We start from the raw sequence: 20,254 nt of genomic DNA, 5'->3' as shown, positions 1-20,254 counted from the left end.
GCGCCCTGCTTGTGGGACAGACTTGTCAAGCCATCCTGTCCACATTGCCATTCTCTATTTCAAAGCTGCCACTGCTCCTCCCAGCATAACCTATGTGACTCAGGCCTTTCAAACCTCCATCCCACCTTTCCCCACTGTTTCTCAGGACTTCCTGATATAAATCCTTAGTTTCCCTAGCACAGACACTTCATAGCCCTTAGGCACACAGCAGCTGGTGTGACCTCAGAGCTTTTGCTTTCTTTCTGTCTAGCTTGAAAGCATGGTCTTCCTGCTTTTTGAAGACCTACCCATCCTTCTTACTCAAGTTCAGTGTTTGCTTCCTGTGTTCTCAGCTCTCACTTGTTATTTTCTATGAATTTCTATCCAACACTTTTCATCAGTATCCTCCTGTTACTTAATAGAGTAAGATAACACATGCAAATTTACTTGTGAAATCATTTTACGACAAACTGCGAGGTACTGTACAAATGAATGGGATGATTGTCAATTAGCACTTCATTGTTTCCAAAGTTAATACTATATCCTCAATTAGAATATAAGCCTTTTGAATACAGGGACTTTATCTAATTCTTATCTTGCATTTCCCATAACTCTTAACCTATCATTGGATAATAATTATTTAATACATATTTATAGGTTTATTAATTAAAGCAGTGGAAAAGATGTGATGGTCACAAAAGGAAGGAATAAAAGAAATGTCAGGAATGAGGGTGGGGCTGGGGAAGAAGCTCATTCATTCACTCAGCAACTATTGATTGGCCATCCGCTTTGTGACAGACCCTCTTCTAGACTGTAAGATTATAGCAGTGAACAAAAAAACCCAAAGTCCCTGCAAGAGAGTTGACATTGTAGTGGGAGGAGACCAACAAAAACTAAGATAATTAGTAAGATACACGGTGTGTCCGCAGGTGACAAGTGCGAAGGAAACAGAAAAGCAGGATGGGGAGTAAGGAGTACATGTAGTGGCGGGAGGATTACTGATTTACGGGAGGAGGTCAGGGAAGGCTTCCCTGAGTTTGTGACAATTAAGGACCCTGATGAAGAAATGAAGTGTAAAGACATCTGGGAGAAGAGCATTTCAGACAGAGGGAACATTCATTCGTTCAACATGGAGCACCTGTTATGTGCCAGGCAGTGTTCTAGGCCCCAGGATACTGTGATAAACAAGACAAAACCTCTGATTTCTGGGAGTAGATCCCACTGAAATGCAAATAAAGAAGGTGAATATAGTCTAATCTCCCTCCTGCTCCAAATTACTGACCACCTACCGTATGTCAGACATTAGCCTTGGAGGACACACAGATGAATAAGCATTCGACGTCCTGAAAAAGATTAGAGTCTAGTGGAGGATACACATGTTCTCTGGCTATTTCCACTGCTTAGAATTTCTGCTAAAGGGCCAAGTTGACAATAGGAACTAAACACCCATGCTTTCGTTCTAGCAGAACTCTCTAAAATGTTCTTCCCAGATGGATTTATCTATCTCTGCTGCTGTAGCCGTCACAATTCTGCACGCTCATTCCCAACCCTTCACCTGCCTCTGTAAGACCAGAGAAACCTGAGGGAAAACGGCCACTGGTAGTAACTCCCAGGGAGATAACAGGCTCAAATTTTAAAATACACCCAGAATCAATAATTTCTTACTACTTTTTTACTGCTACCCCCGGTCCAAGCCACCATCATCTCTCACAATACCTTCTAGCAGATCTTCCTGATTCTACCCTTGCAGAATCATTCATTCCCAACACTGCAGCCAGAGTGATCCTTTCAAAACATAAGGAAGATCAGTCACTCTTCTGCTGAAAACATTGCAAGGACTTTACATTTTACTCATGGTAAAAAGGCAAAGTACTTACAATGGCCTTCAAGACCCTGTGTGATGCTCCCCAACTGTTACTTGGTCCTCTTTTCCTACTGTGTGCCTACTTGCCCACCCTTTCCTGGCCCACCGGCCTCCTTGCCAAGCACATCCCTGCCACTGGCCCTTTGTTCTAATGTTCCCTTTGCCCACAATGCTCTTTCCCTAAGACAGTCACTTGGTCCCCTCCCTCTGCTCTTCCAGGCCTACCTCTAATCTCCCTTCATAGGGAGGCTGTCCTGACCGCTCTCCCCTGCAGGTACTCATGGTCCCCTTTTCTTGCAGTGTTATCTGCTACCACCGATCACCTTCTAACATACTAGATGTTTCACTTTTAAAAAATTGTCTATTGCCTGTCTCCTTTCGATCAAAAGTAAGCTCCAGGAGGGTAGAGATCCTTGCAAACACATAAAACATCACCCGGAACACTCAACAGATATCTGTTCAATAAATACTATCAGTGTTTACTGGGACTGTTTGTTTATTTTGTCTGTGTCCCTATCTAGAGGGAACCTTCTGAAGCCACTCACTGAGTTGCTTATTCTTGTGTTCCCAGAGCCCAGAGCAGGATGAAATGAATCATAGCCCCTTCATAACTATGGAATGAACGAAGGAATTTCTCTACTCTAGCTTCACTTAGAGTAGGATCCATGGCCATTCTTTGTATTTTCCATAATGCCTTGCTCATAACTAGCTCTCAGTAAAGACTTATGGAATGAACAAGTCCTCAATTTAAGAAATAAGGAGGACACTGCAATTCTAAGAGATAGGGTGTCTTATTTCCAAGTGTCATGGTGTGTTGTAAGCTGCACCTGACAGTGATGACTTGAGCAAACCTTGAGAATGACGCTGTATGGCAGACACACCTGAATGCAGTTGAGAGTCTCAAGCTAGGGAATTGGGGTGGCCAACCTGGAGATCCATTCCTTATCTGTGAGGAATATCTGAGCCCCCTCTGGCCCATCTCAAGGAACACAGGCCATAACGGCAATCAAGGCCCTTTGTTTTGAGTTAAATGAAGGTTGCCAGACAGAGGTTGTTGTGGTTGGGTGGGAGAGTGTTAAGTAAAAATGTGATATAAAGGGCTTTTTGACAAGTGATTGCAGTTCTGCTGTCCAGTCTGCTGCCACCGAGCCATATGGGTCTCCTGTCCAGCCTGCTACCATTGGACTTTCCCCAATAGGTAAGTTCCCAGTAAAACTATGTCATGCTCGTGGCTCTGGGTCTCTTCTTTGGCCTCTAGAACCTGGTGCCATCCCTGTTGAAGTTAATAGGGGTTCAGCACAACACATGGCTAACAGGTATTCCAGAGATGGCACTCAAACACAAGATGTCTATCTTGATATTTTGAATTCCTACATAAGACTTCCAAAAATTCTTATGTTATTTGCTCAAAATTCTTTTTTAAGCCGGGGTTTTTAAAAGTAGATTATACCCCAAATGCAAATTTTTACATTTGCATTTGGGGTATAATCTACTTAAAAAAAAACCCGGCTTAAAAAGGAAACATTTTCTTTGAAATACAGACATTCTGTAAAGGCTATAATACAATACGAGCAGAGCCACACTGGAGCTTGGCTTGCCCTGCCTCAGTTGCTGTGCATGCTCTGCTGACTGCAGACAGCCTGCACGTGGCCCAGCAGCACCAGGAATCTGCTGGGCTGAGGGCTAGAGGAGATTATCAATGCACATCCGTGAAAGGGCCGTTTTCTAAAACAAATTTTTAAAAGGGTAGATTATGATGGATGAACCCAGCATTAGGGTAATGTTATCAGAGATACTTTCTATTTCTGTCCTTTGTCAGAAGGTCAGATTATAATCAGGTTAGAACTAAACACAATGCTTTATTAATGTTTCATGAGTAAGTCAGTCGTAATAAACCTAGCTTCATGTGGATAAATTAGACCAATTCTTGATGTATAAACTTAATGACCTTAGAATTCATTGAAATGTCTACTAAAAGTATCTGTATGACTTTTCCAGATTTTCTAGTGAGAGTAAATTTTGTATTTCACAGCTCTTCAGTGAAACATAATTCTTGGCACTGTATTTACAAAACAAACAATTCTAACCAATTGTATATATGTTATTGTCCAAAACTTAAACAACAAAGTACTGCTTCATTTTTAAAAAATAAAAAAATGAAATTAGGTTGTAGACATGTAAAGTCTGCTACAAATGCATCAAATACCTGCTGTTCAATTGCTGGCATGCAATAATAAAGCTGGGCATTTAATCATCAATGATATCACTTTTTATAATATTTTGTCATCTTTGCCTTGAATTTCTTAATGACAGTTTGAAAGAAGAAGGAGGGAATACTCATAGATACAGAATACTAATCCATACAAAGAAATGGAAGTTTTTTTACCGCTGTGAATGTCATTTCTTTGGAATATATGACATTTTCATTTTATACTTTAGGCTCATTACAAAGAACTCTTTCAAATAACTGAAGATAATCCTAGTCAAAATTATAAATATACTAGAGCACATTTTCTCTAAACCTATTTCATAAGAACTAAATCCTGTATGAATTACCCAGCCAATATAAAGTTAGAAACTTTTAAAGTTACAAAACAACATAAAAAATAAAGCCTATATTAAAGGAATTTATGGAAAATGTAAATACCTGATATTTTATATTAGTGCCTAGACTTTGTATATTACATAAATACTCATCAAATAAACATTCCTTCAGCAAGTATGAACATATGTAGATAACTGGTTAAACTTTTTAGTTTTACCAGAGATATCTCACATTATTTCTGCAAGAGATCAGTATGATCATTTCCTAGCAGTAGGATAAGAAAACCGACCAGGAGTTGGAGCAACAGAAACTATGAAAAAGGTGCTATGAGGGAAAACTTCACGTTGAAGCAGCACAGGAGACACTGAGAGAGGAGCGGCTGCAGAGTCAGGCAGCCACATTTCGTGAGATGTCTCTGCATAGCACTGATGCTTAAGACAGTTCTCAGAGGCAGCAGCGTGGGCTTGTCCTTTGGCTCTAATTCTGAAGCAACTAAGAATGGCTGCTATAGGTGTTGTGGATACAGCTTTTTGTTGATACACAAGGTAGCTTTCCCTTTCTATTCTGTAGGCTTCCTTCAAGGAAAACCCAGAAGCACAACACAGAAACAATGAGCACTTTTCAAGTAAGGCACTCCTACACGTGATCCATTTCACCCGGCACTGCTTCCAGGTGATGCAGAGAACAAAGACTGGGGCAGTTTAATTATCCTGAAAATGCAGAATTTTGTATAAAGCCTTTAGCTCCATGCAATAAAGGTTCAGTTCACAAGTCTTACCAGATTCATTAATTCCTATGATGAAATGACAGGAATTTGGTTTAGAATACAGGGAAACTGCAGTGCCTTGCTTCTTTCATTCCTTCATGAACACAAGTTGGAACTTACTACTTACTATTAAAATGGACTATTCATTTCTGAGAATGTTTTATATTTCCAGAGATGCATAATATGTATCCTTCATATATTAGTTGTAAAACTTAATTCTTTTGAATATGCGAGAGTAAATATTTGAGGAACAGCGGCTTCACTGAGCAATTCTTACAGTTCCTAGTGCGTTGCACACAGCTGGCTGGATTAATGTGTAATTTACAGGGATGCTACACAGTGAGGCTTATTTTAAAGAAGCACACTTTGATTAAAGTCTGCTTATCAGCACTTCAGATGTTAAAAAGACAAGTTATAACAGGTAAGAAGTTTACATAAACAGAAGTCAGTTCTTAAACTGGTCATGTTAGTGTCAGGAGTAAATTATTTGCTATATTTAATTATGCGTAATATAAGTACTCCGAGCAATTATAAATTTTAAAAATTGTTACTCAAAATTTGTATTTATGTGTTTTATTCTCTCTTACAGAAAGAGGGAAAACCTACTTCAGAGTTTAAATTGTCTTTATAGTATAATATCATTTTTTCAGGCTATTCCTTTCAATGAATGATCTGTTAATTCTCTAAAACCCAAATGACATGAAACCATCTGGTGAGAATCAGGTTTTTCAAAGAGACTTTTTAAAAGAAAACCTGTGTATTGATCACATGTATACTGAGATAGACCAGAGTGTCAATGATGAAAACTGAATTTTAAATCTGGGTCACAATTAGGTGTTTGGAGGCCATCCAAGCACAGATACATACAGTTTGCAAATAACAAACAAGATATTCCAAAGTTTCTTTATAATTTGGTGATTGAAATATATATTGCAGTAGAAACGGTATTATTCTACTATGGTTTTGTTCGCAAGTCAATCTATAAATTATATTTAATTCAAACTACAGGTGGAATTTTGCAGACTTTAAGATGGAACTAGGGGACAGTACATTCAGAGTTCCAACTTGTGACATCAAGCATGGTTAGTTAGAAAAGCACTTGGGTTCAGACTTTCCATGAACCACTTTTCCTTCCTAGGTCTCAGTCTCCTCATTCAAATAAAGGTGTATTCCAGCTCTAAAATCCCATGACTACAAAGCTTAGAAAGTAAATAAATATCATTTCTTCCACTTGTAAAACTGAAGGAGGACACCCTTCCTCTCATGCCAGATGGGCAGAGGGAGCTGGTATTTCCTCAGCTGTAAGTCGAGGGCTTCCTGGCAGTGAAAGGAAGCCTTACGGGTGAGGGTGGAGGGTAAAAGATACAAAAACAGGGACTACAGACAGTCAGGTCCTAAAAGCTGCTGGAGCTGGACCATGATACTAATCTTGGATCAATTCTCATCTCTTCCCATCTTCTGCTCACCCTATGGGACTGGCTTCTGATTTCCTTCTCTTCTCCTGTCTCCTCTCCTTCTCCACAGCTCCTCTTGCCACCACCACTTACCTATCCTGGAGACTGTGAATAAGAAACTGACACCTTGATAAGTTGGTGGTATTTGGCATGTAAATTTACCTCAATGGGGCCGAGCGTGGTAGCTCAGGCCTGTAATCCCAGCACTTTGGGAGGCTGAGGCAGGCGGATCACCTGAGGTCAGGAGTTCGAGGCCAGGCTGGCCAACATGGTGAGACCCAGTCTCTATTAAAAATACAAAAAATTAGCCAGGCGTGGTGGTGCATGCCTATAATCCCAGCTACTTGGAAGGCTGAGGCAGGAGAATCACTTGAACCCAGGAGGCAGAGGTCGCAGTGAGCTGAGATCATGCCACTGCACTCCAGCCAGAGCAACAGAGTAAGACTCCGTCTCAGAAAAAAAAAAAAACCTCAATGGATTTCAGGTTAATACTTCTTCAGCTAATTTTTTTTTTTTTAAAGACAAGGTCTTATTCTGCCACCCAGGCTGGAGTGCAATGGTGTGATCTTAGCTCACTCTCTGGAGACCTGGGCTCAAGTGATTCTCCCACTCAGCCTCCTGAGTAACTGGGACTATGTACCACCACGCCTGGTTAATTTTTCTTTTTTTTTGGTATTTTTAGTAGAGATGAGGTTTCACCATGTTGCCCAGGCTGGTCCTTGAACTCCTGGTCTCAAGTGATCGATCTGTCTTGGCCTCCGAAAGTGATTTTTTAAGGATTAAAACAATGATGCACCGGAAGTTCTAGCACAGTACCTGGCACAGAATACACACTCAAATGGCACATGCTATAAGCACTATCATTGCCATTATGATATCCTGGTCAAGCTTCCTATCGGGATGACTCAGGACTATCATTAGGGTATGGGGTAAGGTGGCTAAAATTAGGGTATCCATTCTGATTTGCAGCAGTTGTCAGCAGTAAGTCTTGGAATAAGGAAAGAGGAGAAAGAATGCAAGCAGCTACCCTAGGGTTGAAGAGTGCCTTAGGCCAGCCAGATAGCTGTTTGCATGGAAGAAGAAGTGTTAACCTGCCTGTAGTAACATTAATTTACTAAGGATAGTTTTGTCACTTCATCTTTCGCTACACAACTTCCAAATCAGCAGTGGCCAGTGAAACTTGAGGTAGAAGCTAAAGTCACTCCCTATCAGAGCTACAAAATTCACATTTCCTCTAGGGCCTCACTGAGCACTTGACTGATTCTTAAGCCTTATAGTGAGGCCTTGATACAATGAATTATCTGGTTTTGTAGTCTAGAAGAGATTGTAAACAACCAGTTTTCATCAGTATGGCTGAGGGCTACTAAAGGGAACTGTGCTGATAGCTGAGAATCTGAAGAAGAAAGTAGGAAATAATAGATATGGAATGATATCACTTCATGGAATAACAATGGGTTCTCAGGATGGTAAACTCAATTTTTTTAAGTAAAAAATTAAGTGTCATTCTTTGTGTAAAAGAGCAGGGAGCAAAGTAGTTATAAATTTTAGAAAGGTAACCATAATACAAGGAACCAAAACTACTCAACAACAAGGAAACAAATAATCCTATTAAAAATGGGCAAAGGATTTAAATAAAAATTTCTCAAAAGAAGACATACAAATGGCTGATGGACATATGAAAAAATGTTCAACATCTCTAATCATCAGAAAAATGCAAGTTAAAGCCACAGTGAGATATCACCTTATACCTGTTAGATTGGCTATTATAAAAAAGATGAAAGGTAAGTGTTGGCAAAGATGTAGAGAGAAGGGGAACAGCTACACTGTTAGGAGTGGCATAAATTAGTAAAGCCATTTTGGAAAACAATTTGGAGATTCCTCAAAAAAACTAAAAATAGGCCTGACTCAGTGGCTCATGCCTGTAATCTCAGCATTTTGGGAGGCCGAGATGGGAGGATTACTTGAGCCCAAGAGTTTGAGACTCTTCCATCTCTATAACAAATTTAAAAATTAGCTGGGTGTGGTGGCATGTGCCTGTGGTCCCAGCTACTTGGGAGGCTGAGGTGGGAGGATCACTTGAGCCCAGGAGTTCAAGGCTGCAGTGGTCACTGACTGTGCCACTGCACTTCAGTCGGGGCAAGAGTGAGACCCTGTCTCAAAACAAACAAGCAAGCAAACAAACAAAAAGAACTAAAAATAGAATTACCATACAATCCAGCCATCCCACTAGGTATTTTCCCAAAGGAACTGAAATCAATATGCTAAAGGTATATTTGCATTCCCATGTTCCCTGCAGCATTATTCATAATAGCCAGGATATGGAAACAACCTAAGTGTCCACCAACGAATGAATGGATTTTAAAAATATGGTATACATAAACAATGACATAATATTGAGCTTTAAAAAACAACAGGAAATTCTGTCATTTGTGGCAACATGGATGAACCTGGAGGATATTATGTTAAATAAAACAGGCCAGGCACAGAGACACAAATAATGTATGATCTCACTTACGTATGGAATCTAAAAAAGTCAAACTCATAGAAGTAGAGAGTAGAATGGTAGTTACCAGAGGCTGATGGGAGATATGGATAGGGAAAGGGGAAATGTTGGTCACTGGGTGCAGTTACAGTTAGGAGGAATAAATTCTGGTGTTCCATTGCACAGCAAAGTGCAATAATCAATCAATCAATCAATCTATCTATCTATCTATCTATCTATCTATCTAATCTATCTATCTGTCGATATAGCTAAAAGAGAGGATTTTAAATGTTCTCACCACAAAGAAATGATAAATATTTGAGGTGATGGATATGCTAACTATTCTGATTTGTATACATATGTCAAAACATCACAGTATACCCCATAAATATAAACAATTATTAATTGTCAATTAAAAATAAAACAAAACTTAAAAGACAACCATAATGCTTCAAAAAAGTTCTCACTTAGGAAAACCTAGAAACTTCATTTATCTGAAAAGTTTATTTAGTTGGATTGCATTACCACCCAACACACTAGTTGAATGTAGCATTTTCTGCAGATACAGGTAGGTCTTGCTTGTTTAGCTTATACCAACATTAAATATTTGATGGTTTCTCATCAATAATAATAATTAGTTTTTCCTATATTCAAAAAATTTGGGGTATCATACTGCCTAGGGGATTTGTCTTTAAAAGCAAGACTAACTTTTCTATTTCATTTAGGCACATCAGTAATAAAATTATTAATTCTGGGGGCATACAAACTTCTTTGACTATGAAGGACACAAATTCTGTGTCTATAATGAATCACTAAATGTTTTATTAAAATAAATCTAAAAATGTTTTAGCATTCAATAAAGACATGAAGAGATGCTCAATATCATTAGTCACTAGGGAATACATGTTAAAATTGTAGGCCGGGTGCGGTGGCTCATGCCTGTAATCCCAGCACTTTGGGAGGCCGAGGTGGGCGGATCACGAGGTCAGGAGATAGAGACCACCCTGGCTAACATGGTGAAACCCTGTCTCTACTAAAAATACAAAAAATTAGCCAGGCATGGTGGCGGGCGCCTATAGTCCCAGCTACTCAGGAGGCTGAGGCAGGAGAATGGCGTGAACCTGGAGTTTGCAGTGAGCCGAGACTGCGCTACTGCACTCCAGCCTGGGCGATAGAATGAGACTCCGTCTCAAAAAAAAAAAAAAAAAAAAAAAAAAAAAAAAGTAAAGAGATATTACCTCACATTCACTAGAATGGATGTAATTAAAAAAACAAAACAAAACAAAACAGGTAATAACAAGTGGGAGTCAGGATATTGAGGAATTGGAACTTTCATACATTGCTGGGGAATGCAAGGTCATTTTGAGAAACAGCTGGGCAGTTTCTTAAAAAGTTAAACATACATTTACCACATGACCTAGCAATTCTACTCCTAGGTCTATACCCCAAATAAATAAAAATGTATGTTCACATAGAAACTTGTATATGACTGTTCATAGCAGCATTACTCAAAATTGCCAAAAAGTAGAAACAAATCAAATGTTCATCGACTGATAAATGGGTTAACAAAATGTGATATTCCACACAATGTGGTACTATTATGTAAAAAGTGGAGCAAAGTACCAATAATACCAATACATGCTACAACATGGGTGAATCTCAAAAACTACTCAAAGAAGTCAAACCCAAAGACCACATATTGTATAATTCCTTTTATATGAAATACACAGAAAAGGCAAATCTTTGGAGATAAAAAGTTGATTAGCAGTTGCTTGGGCTGGAGGTGGGCAGGGGATCTTTCTGGGGTGGTGAAAACATTCTAAGATTAGACTATGGCGATGGTCATATAACTGTTAAAATGTACTAGAAATCATTAAAATTGTACACTGAAAACAAGTGAATTTTATGATATATAACTTACATTTTAATAAAGCCATTAAAAATGTTTTGGCATCATCTAAGTGACAGCAAGAAAGTGATTTTGTTACATGTATCAGTGTTTGGTTCTTTTTTATGGTTAACTAGTACTTCATAATATGGAGTTACCATACTTTATTTTAGTTTGTTTATCCATTTACCAGGTGAGAAATATTTGGATAGTTTCCAGTTTTTGACGAAAGCAAATAAAGCCATTATAAACATTAATGTACTCATAAGAATATAAGTTTTCATTTTTGGGGGGCTAAAACCAAGGAGTAGGGTTGCTGGATTATATGGTTGGTGTGTGTTTATAAGAAACTACCAAACTTTTCTACCAGCAGGATATGTGAATTTCAGCTATTGTGCATCTCTACCAGGGCTTGGGACGTCAGAGGTTTTTTTTCTCCCCTTTTAATTTTTAAAGTCATTCTAATGTGTAATGGTAGCTTACTGTGGTTTCAATTTGATTAATTTTAATTTGTGGATTAATTTTTGATATGAGGCATCTTTTCATGTATTTATTTGCCATCTATATATCTTCTTTGCTGAAGATTCTTTTGCCCCTCCTTTAAAAAATTAATTCTCTTAATTTTTTATTTATTTTTGAGTGCTCTTTTAATTTTCTTACAGCAGTGATCAAAGAAGCTAAGTTTTAATAAAGTCCAGTGTATCAGTGTTTTCTTTTATGGGTTGTGCTTTTGTTGTCATATGTAAAACATCTTTGCTAACATAAGGTCACAAAGATTTCCTCCTATATGTTTCTTTTAGATGTTTTATAGTTTTAGGTTTCAAACTTCGGTCCATGATCTATTTTGAGTTAATTTTTTTATATGGTGCGATGTAAGGACTGAAACCCTCCCCTTCCTTTTTTTGGATATAGATATCCAACTCTTCTAGCACCAATTTTTCCAGCACCATTTGTTGAGTGCCAATTTATCTTTATTTTGTTTTATTTTTTTGAGAGAGGGTATTGCTCTGGTGGAGTGCAGTGGCGCAATCTTGGCTGGAATGCAGTGGCGTGATCTTGGCTCATTGCAGCTTTGACCTCCTAGGCTCAAACGATCCTCCCACCTCAGCCTCCTGAGTAGCTGGAATCACAGACACCGTGCCACCACACTTGGCTAATTTTTGTATTTTTTTGTAGGGACAAGGTTTCACCAATTTATCTTTAAAGCCCGTTTTGCCATGTCTATTAATCAGGTAAAGCAAGGAACACAGCAGAACAGCTAAGAAGACAGCATGAGCTATGAGCAGACAGGACAATAAAAGGAGGAAAAACTGTGGAGACCAATTTCTATAGCGAACAAATTATTTTTCAGCGGACGAATCTGGAGGCATTTGACCAATCACTTAGTCCACTGTTTCCTACGTCTGCATTTGGAAGCATCAGTGCAGACCTACTCCTAAGAAGAGATATCACTGAGGACCTTTACTTCCACCTCTCTTTGTTATGACTTCGGCTCATTTACAGAGCAGGCAGCTTCTCACCAAGACCACTGACTAGCTGTGTGCCTATTTCAAAACAGCATTCTGCCCAGGCTTTCTCTATTTGGAGAAGTATTTACATGTATTATAATTGAGTACTAGTTAAAATACTTAGTTAGGCTTGTTCTCACTGAAATTTGCTATTGGTAATGCAAGATAAAGGAGTTGTTGCAAAAACTGAAAGGTGACATTCACACTATCTCTCTAACGAGCTATCTCTCTAATGGCTTCTTTTCAATATGAAAAAGTCTCTGCTTAAATAACTATAATGAGAAACTGATCTTAGATAACTGCTTTCAAAAACGCTAATGCCAAATGCCCTATGCTTTTCGCAACACAATTTCGTTAATTTAGGCCTCTACTAGAAACTTAAGACGAGATGGTTTAGATCGTATACATGAGATCCCATTTCCCCAATTTTTAAAAACATATGTCCTTTCCCTGTATCATAGTAAATCTTCCCACATCCTAAAACTTTCTTCTCAAGCTTTTAGTCTTTTATTAAGAAGGCAAATCCCTTTCCTAAAGTTATCTTTACACTGAGTGGAATGGGCACCACTTAAAACAGTACTCTCCTAGCAGGAAATGTGGCCTAGTCCTGGGACTGGGAAACAACAGTGGCCTCCTGCTCATCCAGTCTGCATCACTGCATGTTTAGAGGTCTAAAAAATGTCATATACATTTCCTGGTACATTATCAGTAAACATTAGCAAATTAATAAATGTGAAAGGTCCAGTGGATAATAAAGATAACTACTCTATTTTTCTTTAATGCATATGTAAGCTTGGTATACTTGCAATCTTTTATCTGTGAATGATCTGCATTAACCATGTTCATAATGTTAAAGGAAATAAATAAGTTCTCGACTGACAATTATTAACCTAAAAGTAGAGATCCAATAATCTCAAAGAATTTCACAAGGAAGAGATAATATCAGACGTAGCTGGCATATTGGAAAGAGTATGGCTTGAGAGTTAAAACTTTCCTGTACTTGAATCTGGGTTCTGCCATGGATAAATTATGAAACATGTCTGGCCTTCATATTTCTTATCTGTAAAATAAAAGTTAAAATAACTCAAGTGCCAGCCAGGCATGGTGGCTCACATCTGTAATCCCAGCACTTTGGGAGGCCGAGGCGGGCAGATCATGAGGTCAGGAGATTGAGACCTTCCTGGCTAACAACGTGAAACCCTGTCTCTACCAAAAATACAAAAAAAAAAAAAAAAAAAAAAAAAAAGAAATTTGGTGGGCATGGTGGCAGGTGCCTGTAGTCCCAGCTACTCGAGGCTGAGGCAGGAGAACGGCTTGAACCTGGGAGGTGGAGCTTGCAGTAAGCCAAGATCGTGCCACTGCACTCCAGCCTGGGCAACAAAGCAAGACTCTGTCTCAAAAAAAAAAAAAAAAAAAAAAAAATCAAGTGCCTTGCTTAATGCCTGACAGGTAAGAGGCACTTATTATCAGCACCCATATGAGAATTCTGTTCAATAGCATGATAAACAAAAGCATTGGTCCAACAACTATTGGCCTCTTTGCTTGCCTGAGTGAAGGATTCATTCAGTTTGACTAGTTTGTACTTAATAGACTATATGCTAACAGCAATGAGATTATTGCACCTCTATAATTCATTAATTCATTCATTTACTCAGAAATATTTACTGAACAACTAGTATGTGCCAGGCAGGGTTCTGAGCTCTGGAGCTACAGTGGAATGATGTGCCTGAGAGATACTGATATACAGTGAGCTTGTAGGGTTGCATATGGAGAGCTGGTATCCTGACATTGATATTTATAGATAACATTCAAGTATGTAAGAATAATGTGGTGATGAAATACCAATTCTAAAAAGAAACAGAAATTTTCAGAAGTATATATTAGTAAAATATAAGTCATTCACGTTAAAAATATAAATTGAAGAAATAAGCTATTGTTCAAGGGAACAGTATGAAATAACTGCATATATCTGAAAGTGCCAATTTAACAGATTGAGAAGAGAAATAGATTGGCAGTAAGACTTATGCAAAACATGAAATTTTCTTAAAAAAAAAAATAAAGAAGTGGGGAGACCAGATTGCAGATTATCTAGATGACGCTTTTAAGCGTAGGTATATTACATCAGCAACTTTCTAAAATAAAGTACATTAAAAGTAAAATATTTCTTAGAGACAGAAAATATGGCTCTAAAATACAAGAAAATGTGTGACTGACAGTAAAGTCCAAAAGAAAAGTGACAAAAAAACGAGATGGGGGAGGAGAACCCCGTATTTTATGATTCTGTTTATATGAAATATCTAGAATAGGCAAACCTATGGAGATATAAAGTAGATTTATGTTTGCCTTGGGCTAGCTGGGGGGAATGGGGAAATCAGGAAAAATCGGGGAAGATGTTCAAAGGTATGGGATTCTCTATGAGGTGATAAAAATACTCTTAAATTGATTGTAGTGATGACTGCACAACTTTGTGAATGTACTAATATACATGATTTTTTTTTCACTTTAAATGATGAATGATTTGCATAGGATATGAATTATATTTCAATTAAGCTATTTAAAAAAAGAGGATTAAGGAATATGTGAATTCCCTCACAATGTGTGGACCTTATTTGAATTTTGATTCAAATAAATAAGCTGTAAAAACAAAATAAAATATATTTATCAGACAGTTGGAAAAACTTGGGAGTGAATGAAACAGGGTTAAAAATATATTTGGCGTCATTGGTTTTATTGATGTAATTCAATAGTACACCTGAGAGGCTGTTCTGTAAAGTGGTTTATTGTCATGTACTATAACCATGTTGGCATTAAAATCTCCTTAAATATGTGTAAAATATACTAAAACCCATCAAATTCCCATATGTGAACATTCTATTTATACATTTCTCATCTGGACACTCAGATATCTGCAATATAGCTTAAAATAATGATGTTTTCTTTTGGGAGGCCCAGGTAGGATGATTTCTTGATCCCTGGAGTTCAAGATTAGTGTGTACAACATAGTGAGATCCCATCTTACAAAAAAAATTTTTTTTTTTTAAATTAACTTGGCGTGGTGGCATTTGCCTATAACCCCAGCTACTCAAGAGGCTGAGGTGGGAGGACTGCTTGAGCCCAGGAGTTTGAGGCTTTAGTGAGCTATGAAATTGCACCACTTCACTCCAGTCTTGGCAACAGGGTGAAACACTGTCTCCAAAACAAAACAAAAAAAGATGTTTTCCATATCAGAATGTTTATACCCTAAGGTAAGTTTCACAATATAAACATCCCACATATAAATATGTTCTAAATAAATTTTTTCTGTTTTGAGTGTTTTTATAAGTAAAAAAGTGTTCAGATTTAGTCAGTAGACAAAACTAAGAAATAGGCATTTATTTTAAGCACTTCAGAATACATTATATTAGTCAACAGATGCTCATCTGATTGCCTTCTCCTAAGGGAGCAAACATAACTGAATTACCATTGCTTTATTAGTCCTCATGAAAGGAAAATCCACTCTACAATAAGGAATGCTGTCAAGACAACAGTAAAATGTTCTCCTTTTCACTTAAAATTTTAACCTTGTATTTATAGATGTTAAGTGGCAACTGGTAATATTACAGTAAAGAACAGGACAAAACAAAACTACGGAACATGTTAGCTTACTGACGACTGCTCAAGCAAAAGCAAAATCTCTCTTACCATCCTGTTGATCCGCACAAAGTCTTCAGGTTTTTTTGCCCAAGGGGGAAGATCTACATCATTTACCACTACTTCATCTTCTCTGACTCCAAGATTATATCCATTACTGTTGACAAACATCTCTGGTAGGTAGTAGAACTCTGGAATTAGTTCCTATCAGGAATAAAAATGAAGCATATTCAACAAACCACTTTATAAAAAAGTTGAGTAAAAACTATTAACTTAAAACTTATTAACTATAAATGGAATAAAATAATTTCTTAAAACCAAAATTTTATGAATTTATTCTATTCTATTCTATTCTATTCATTTAATTTTATTTAAAGAGCTGAGAAGATAAAGCATTTCTTGTGAACAATTCACTTGAAAATTTATGTTTATGATAGATGATATTTTAAAATGTTACCCATTTTCAATTTTATCCTCCCATAAATTAATGAAGAGAAATGAGTATTCAAATTAACAACAGTTCATAATAGCATTAGAAAACAAATATGTAAGGCTATATAAACAAGTCTATGTTGTGTAAAATCTTTGTCTGAAAATTAATGAACTATCCAAATTAGAAACTAATTGCCAGTATTTGTAACAGATCACATATTTTCTACTTTTCTTTTTAATCTATACTGACAATTACAATATGTGATTTTTTATAAAGAGATTCATAGTTTTTTTGACTTGATAAAGTAAGTTATTTTTATATCAATCACTGAACACAATAAAAGAGATGATACTCAATACGATAATCAGTTTTAAATATTTAATGCATGTCATAGAAATGACAGGTCCTCAGTAAATTGGATGCAAAGACAACTTGTGTTACTTGTATGTAAGTGTAACATAAACAACTGGATTCAAGGCGAACTTGTGTGTGACGTACAGTGTCTAATTTGAGGTTTATGTTACTTTAGAATAAATCTGATATAGAAATGAACTGATTTTAATACCCTAAAAGTTTTTGTTGCTGTTTTTTAAAAAGTAATTGTGAGAAAATTAAAACAAACTGTAGTTTTTATGTGTACCATCTTGATCATCTTTTTTCAAATATCAAGATAGGGTTGTGAGGCTACACATTTATTTGTGTAATATGATCAACATTGATGGCATGATACCTGAAACTTAAATCTGTAGTCTTTCTAGGGATGCATAAAAAAATTAAAACCACCACATACTGAGGTCTTCAAATAAACTGGATCCCTAACTTTCTAGAAAAAGCATATATAAAATCTTTCTCTTCATGAGTTCTCCCACTAAAACTAATATGTCTGTTTTAAGTGGGTGTTCATTTTAGTAATGCTCTGTGTGAAACTGACCATTACTCTTACGATGATCACTGTGAACCATAAGAAAAATATAAATGTTCATTTTCTCCAGTATTACGGGTACATCAACAGGTCAATATAAATGATTTTTCTGGATAAATGGAGCTTTGCTTTTCAAGAATTTTAAAATAGAAATCTTTCTAAAATCCTTTACATATTTCTCTGACATTTACTTATGCATATAGTAAAGATTTTTAGTACCAGAAACTGTGATGGGTACTCAGGAAACAACAAATGAACAAGACATGGCCTTACTGTTAAGTAATTCATAGTCTGGCCTATGGGGCAGGTGTAGAACCAGATGGTTATAATACACAATAGCAGCTGTGGAAGAAGGGAGCAGGGAGGAAAGAGCAGGGGATTCTGGGCAAGTCAGGAGAGACTTCATTGGAGATGGGACATTGGAGTTGGAGCATGGCTAAGATGAAAACAAAAAGAGGGGGCGGGGCAGCCTCAGGGAGTTCTACGGAGTGGTGATGAACACAAGAGGAGAACAGGGTATATTGTGGGTAGATTAAGACAAGAGAGAGATGAGATGGTAGGAGGTATATGAGGCCAGATGATGAGAAAAGGTTTATGAAGGATAGGCTGTTTGGATTTTGTCTTACTGGTTTAGAAATTTTAAAAAAGAGTTTTTAACACAGTCAAATTTGTTTTATAGCAAGATACTGGGTGACAAAGTAAACGAGAGATTGGAGAATGGGGAGATGTGGTGTGTATGCATGTGTAGGGAGGAGAAAGAGAGAAGGGCAACTGCTAAGTGTGGACAAAAAGGGGCCCTACTGTGGAACTTAATCAAAGAGGGGAAATATGCAACAGAGACAAAGAGAGGGAATTAGATGGCTCACACTAAGAGCCAAATGTGTATCAGCAATAAACTATGTACAAGACCTCAAGGTCACAATGAAAAAGGAAAAGAGAATTCTAGTGGAATTAATACAAATTAATATAATTTTTCAATGACTCCAATATTAACGGGGAAATGGAGAAGAGGCTGAAAGAAAAACCATATGGCAGAAAACACATGTTTATTTGCCAAAAATCATACAGTTTAATTGAGGGATAAGACAGGCTAAAGGGTGCTTCAGCAGTGACCATTCTATCAGCAATGACTATCATGAGTCCGATTTCCAGGCAGGGAAAACATGACAGTGTTTATCAGTCACGGAAGGAGCAGTTTGGTATGATCACTGACTGGAGAGTAGAAGTAAAGGATCACTGCTGTTCTCATGTATTGGCACTCAATCAGAAATGTGTATTATTATCTTAAGACTTCAACGTATTAACATAAAATATATAGTTTCTTCTGCTCTTACTCTCACTGTTTGGGAAAACACGAGGAATTAGTAAAAGGTGCAGAGAAAGCAAAGATTATTGCTATTTGCATATGATCTGGTCTTCATGTGACACAATAGCAATAACACCCTAAAGGGTCCAAAGTGGGAAGGAACGTAAGCTTGTGCAGCTGCTCGGTTGGGAGCGTGATTTATATGTACTAGACTCACATAAATCAGGTGTTTCCCTTACTGCCTTTCATCAGTTAGTTGTGCTCCTGTCCTATCTCTATAACGAGGCTACAGAAGCTTCCTTGAGGGCAGAGAGGAACGTATATATCTATGTGTATATAGCAAAATATATTTAGTTTTATTTAAACAACTCAAATAGTCTTAATTTATCTTATACCACCTTGGCACTCTATAATGTTTTTCATATATTATTTCCCATTCTTTCCTGTATAAAATATGTGGTCATTATTAACTTACCACTACAATGCGATTTCACTGAAAGTCATTAAATTAGATTCACAAAGGCGCAAGAAACATAGGATGTCATATTTATTAATGTGAATAAAATTTGGGAAAATGCAATTTTAGTATGAATAAAATCTGGGCAAATGAAAAGTTCTGAGCCTATTTTGTGAGGTTTACGTTTTGTTGGATCCTTAGTAGCTCTCAGTGCTATACTTTGCATGCAGCAGGTGCTCATTAAATATTAAACTATTACAGATATTGGATGAAGTTACTTTAATAAGACTAGAAATCTTCTGGGGAATATGCAGATGGTTGGAAAAATGCCTCAAGATGGGGAAAGAGTCAATGAAGGACTTCATTAAATAAAAGGAAAAGGATATCAACCCTGACATGGAATCTACCTTTTAAGGGGAAACTTTTCTGTTTAAAAAATGTTATCTTGTTTATTTTCCAGTTATATTTAAAAGGCTCAGAAGTATAAAATAGCTCAATTTAAATCCAGAAAAAGTTGATTTTAAATTTGCCATCAGAATTGTTCTCTACAGAAGTGGCAGAAGACTAATTTCATTTTCATTTAGGCACTAACAGCTGGCCTCCACCAAAGAACAAGGTAGGCCTACAAGGATCTGTCTTGATGGTTCTTTAGAAGGGCAGGAGGAAGAATACTCCAGTAAGAACATTCAAGGAGGCCCTAACTGGGGCTAGTCATAGAAAGAAGTAGTGTTACCAGGGCCTACAGGACAACGTCCTAAGTAAGGACTTTTTTTTTTTTTTTTTTTTTTTTTGGCTCCATTCTTATCAGGCCACCCAAAATGTGGTCATAAATTAGGGCATTAACTAAGATGCTGATGTAAGATGTTAGAGGCTTGATGTTTGAAGGGACAAAGAAACTCTCCCAGATTTCTCATAACGGAAACAACCACTAAACAGACATGTTTTAAACACAGAGAGAAACTCCTGAAGCACAGCTTATTTGCAGAGCCCCTGGAGGTTTCAAAACACCAGAGCTATCAG

At 37.2% G+C, this 20,254-nt stretch overlaps 1 protein-coding gene across 6 annotated transcripts in view; it reads right to left on the bottom strand.

Annotated features, from left to right (window-relative positions):
* NBEA (neurobeachin) overlaps positions 1-20,254 on the bottom strand; it is a 726,287-nt gene that overhangs the window by 67,377 nt on the left and 638,656 nt on the right. For all 6 annotated transcript variants that reach the window (XM_050766029.1, XM_050766031.1, XM_050766030.1 and 3 more), the window contains one exon: positions 16,168-16,320. In XM_050766029.1, coding sequence (XP_050621986.1) covers positions 16,168-16,320 — 153 coding nt within the window. The remainder of the gene's footprint in view (positions 1-16,167; positions 16,321-20,254) is intronic.

The sequence above is a fragment of the Macaca thibetana genome, chromosome 17 (genome assembly GCF_024542745.1).
Source record: "Macaca thibetana thibetana isolate TM-01 chromosome 17, ASM2454274v1, whole genome shotgun sequence".
NCBI classification, from domain to species: domain Eukaryota; kingdom Metazoa; phylum Chordata; class Mammalia; order Primates; family Cercopithecidae; genus Macaca; species Macaca thibetana.
The sequence above is the reverse complement of the archived record's forward strand: the minus strand, read 5'-3'. Positions and strand labels throughout refer to the sequence as shown.